The sequence below is a fragment of the Salvelinus sp. IW2-2015 genome, unplaced genomic scaffold (genome assembly GCF_002910315.2).
Source record: "Salvelinus sp. IW2-2015 unplaced genomic scaffold, ASM291031v2 Un_scaffold6181, whole genome shotgun sequence".
Classification (NCBI taxonomy): domain Eukaryota; kingdom Metazoa; phylum Chordata; class Actinopteri; order Salmoniformes; family Salmonidae; genus Salvelinus; species Salvelinus sp. IW2-2015.
In genome coordinates this window covers 7,084-10,038 of record NW_019947444.1, presented here as the reverse complement: position 1 = coordinate 10,038, position 2,955 = coordinate 7,084, and the positions used below count along the sequence as shown (strand labels likewise).

Genomic DNA, 2,955 nt, shown 5'->3' with positions numbered 1-2,955 from the left:
GTTTCTTTATTCTTCTGGTTGTGTGTATGGTTGGGTTTGTATCAAAACGAAGAAACCGTCACTCCAAGAACTAATGGTCGGTCGGACCAATGGAGGAGACGCGGTCGCATTCGGTCTACGCCTCCTCTAACCCCGCTCTTCACGGAAAAATGATGTCAAAACTCCGCAAATCGAAAAGACTGGTAGTAAAAGCAAAGTAACAAAGGTACGAGTAGCGTAACCACAAAGGCTAGAGATGGAGGCGTAACCACAAAGGTACGAGTAGCGTACCGCAGAGAGAGGTAACGGAGTAGCGTCGCCGCAAAAGTACGAGTAGTCGGCGTCGCCGCCAAAGGTACGAGTAGCGTCGCCGCAAAGGTACGAGTAGCGGTCGCCGCAAAGGTACGAGTAGCGTCGCCGCAAAGGTACGAGTAGCGTAACCGCAAAGGTACGAGTAGCGTCGCCGCAAGAGCAAAGAGGCAAAATCTATTCAATAGGATTGGTTGCTGAGAAAGTTTAACCGGAAACTATTTTTGCATTAGTTTTCTTTTAACATTTATTTTGTCATTTTGCTTTCAAATTATTTGCTTACAAGTTTTGGGGTTTTGATTTCAACATCCATTATTTTCTCGAAAATATGTTTTAAATTCTCAACTTTTATTTTTCATCTTTTATTTTATTTTGAATTCAATACATATGGCGTGAAATTGACCCCATACAGGGGTCCTAAAATTCATAATCAATTATCTATGTTATCCATGGTATGACCTTCTTAAACTAATTCCATTCGATGGCTTATACTTTTAGTTAAGGAGAAAACACATTGCGCTTAGTGACGATTTGCCGCTCGGCGTGGTGTGTTTCAGGGACATTTTCACTCGGTTTGTAAACTACACCTGGCACTCTGCTCTGCCGGCAAACATTACCGGTGTGTCCGTGCCCTTTAAAGAACCTTCCTGTCTTACAGGCCTCTGCTACACTAGATGTGTAACTGTTACAAAACGTGAGATGCCCCTATTCATTTCAGTGAAACCTTGCAGAGACCGACTGCTATTTCGAAGCACCAGTGTATCTCTTATGTTATATCATCTTTGTGTTTTCAGCTCTACAGAGATCGATGATGTGATCCGTAAGTCCACCAACCTGCTGTTAACCAGAACGCTCAGTAACTGTCTGCAGTACGCAATGAAGAAGAAGAACGTGGGACTGGCTGAGGTAAGAGTGGGTGTCGGTCTTTCTATAAATAATGGGGTCAATGTGTGATATTGGGATCAACATTTCAAAATGGTAAAAAAAATAAAAATAGCAGTTCCACATCTGTACTTAAAGAAATATATGCAAATTGGCCACTCAGGAACATTGGATGTTGTCTTGGTTAGCAGCTCCAGTGTATATTTGGCCTTGTGTTTTAGGTTATTTTGCTGCTGAAATTGTGAATTTGTCTCCCAGTGTCTGTTGGAAACCAGACTGAACCATTTTGCCTGTGTTTAGCTGTATTCCGTTTTTTTTATCCTAAACAAATTCTCCCTAGTCCTTGCTGATGACAAGCATACCCATAACATGATGCAGCCACCACCATGCTTGGAAATATAAAGAGTGGTACTCAGGGATGTGTTGTTATTGCCCCAAACTTAACACTTTATATTCAGGACACAGAAGGGGGTTTATTTGAGATATTCTTTAAAGAGGTGGGGTTTCAGATGTTTTCAGAAGATGGGCAGGGACTCTGCTGTCCTAGCTTCAGGGGGAAGATGGGCAGGGACTCTGCTGTCCTAGCTTCAGGGGGAAGATGGGCAGGGACTCTGCTGTCCTAGCTTCAGGGGGACAGAGAAAAGCTTGGACTGGGCTGAGCGGGAGCTGCCCTCCCATTGGAGTGGGAGGGCTAAGAGACCTGAAGTGGCAGTTCCTCTCGGGTTGGGGTGTATGGTTTGAGCGTAGCCTGAAGGTAGGGAGGGGCAGTTCCTCTCGGGTTGGGGTGTAGGGTTTGAGCGTAGCCTGAAGGTAGGGGGGCTGTTCCTCTCGGGTTGGGGTGTAGGGTTTGAGCGTAGCCTGAAGGTAGGGAGCGGCAGTTCCTCTCGGGTTGGGGTGTAGGGTTTGAGCGTAGCCTGAAGGTGGGGAGGGGCAGTTCCTCTCGGGTTGGGGTGTAGGGTTTGAGCATAGGAAAGTACCATGGGCTTGTAGTGGATGTGAGCTTCGACATGGAAGTCAGTGGAGTGTGTGGAGCAGCGGTGTGACATGGAAGAGCTTGGGACGGTTGAACGCCAGGCGGGTTGCAGCGTTCTGGATAAATTGCTGGTGTCTGAAAGAACCGTGTTCGTGTCAGTCACTCAATATTTCTTGCTTTATCGCTCTCTCGCTCTCTCTCTCTCTCCATCTGTCTTTTTGTCTGTCTTTTATCCTCTCTCTTTCTCGGTCTTAGGTACTTTTCTCAAACTCTCTATTTGGAGTGTGTTTGTTCTGTGAGCGACAGAAATGCGACAGTATGAGAGTTAATGAGATCCTCGAGTGTTAAAGGAAGGGGTTGCTAGGGGGGGTTGCTATGAGGTAAAAACCATTGTGACCCTCCCTCAGTAAGGAGGAATGAGAGTGTTAATATATAGAATGTATCTATATGCACCAGTGAATTAGATCATCAGAGTATTCCGTGTGAAACACACTGAGAAAATCTCCCTGCCAATAGGTACTTAATCACAGTGGGAGTCTGTTCCTTCTTTTACTAGACCAAAAGTGGTACCTGCTGCCTCGGTATCGACGGGCCTACCCTTTCTACTCGTAGAATCGCAGTGCTGCCCCGGTATCGACGGACCTACCCTTTCTACTCGTAGAATCGCAGTGCTGCCCCGGTAGCGACGGACCTACCCTTTCTACTCGTAGAATCACAGTGCTGCCCCGGTAGAGACGGACCTACCCTTTCTACTCGTAGAATCGCAGTGCTGCCCCGGTAGTGACGGACCTACCCTTTCTACTCGTAGAATC

General features: G+C 46.5%; 1 protein-coding gene across 1 annotated transcript in view; it reads left to right on the top strand.

The window, feature by feature from the left end:
* LOC112078748 (exocyst complex component 6B-like) overlaps nucleotides 1-2,955 on the top strand; it is a 13,702-nt gene that overhangs the window by 8,734 nt on the left and 2,013 nt on the right. The window contains exon 3 of the mRNA XM_024144886.2: nucleotides 1,083-1,194. Coding sequence (XP_024000654.1) covers nucleotides 1,083-1,194 — 112 coding nt within the window. The remainder of the gene's footprint in view (nucleotides 1-1,082; nucleotides 1,195-2,955) is intronic.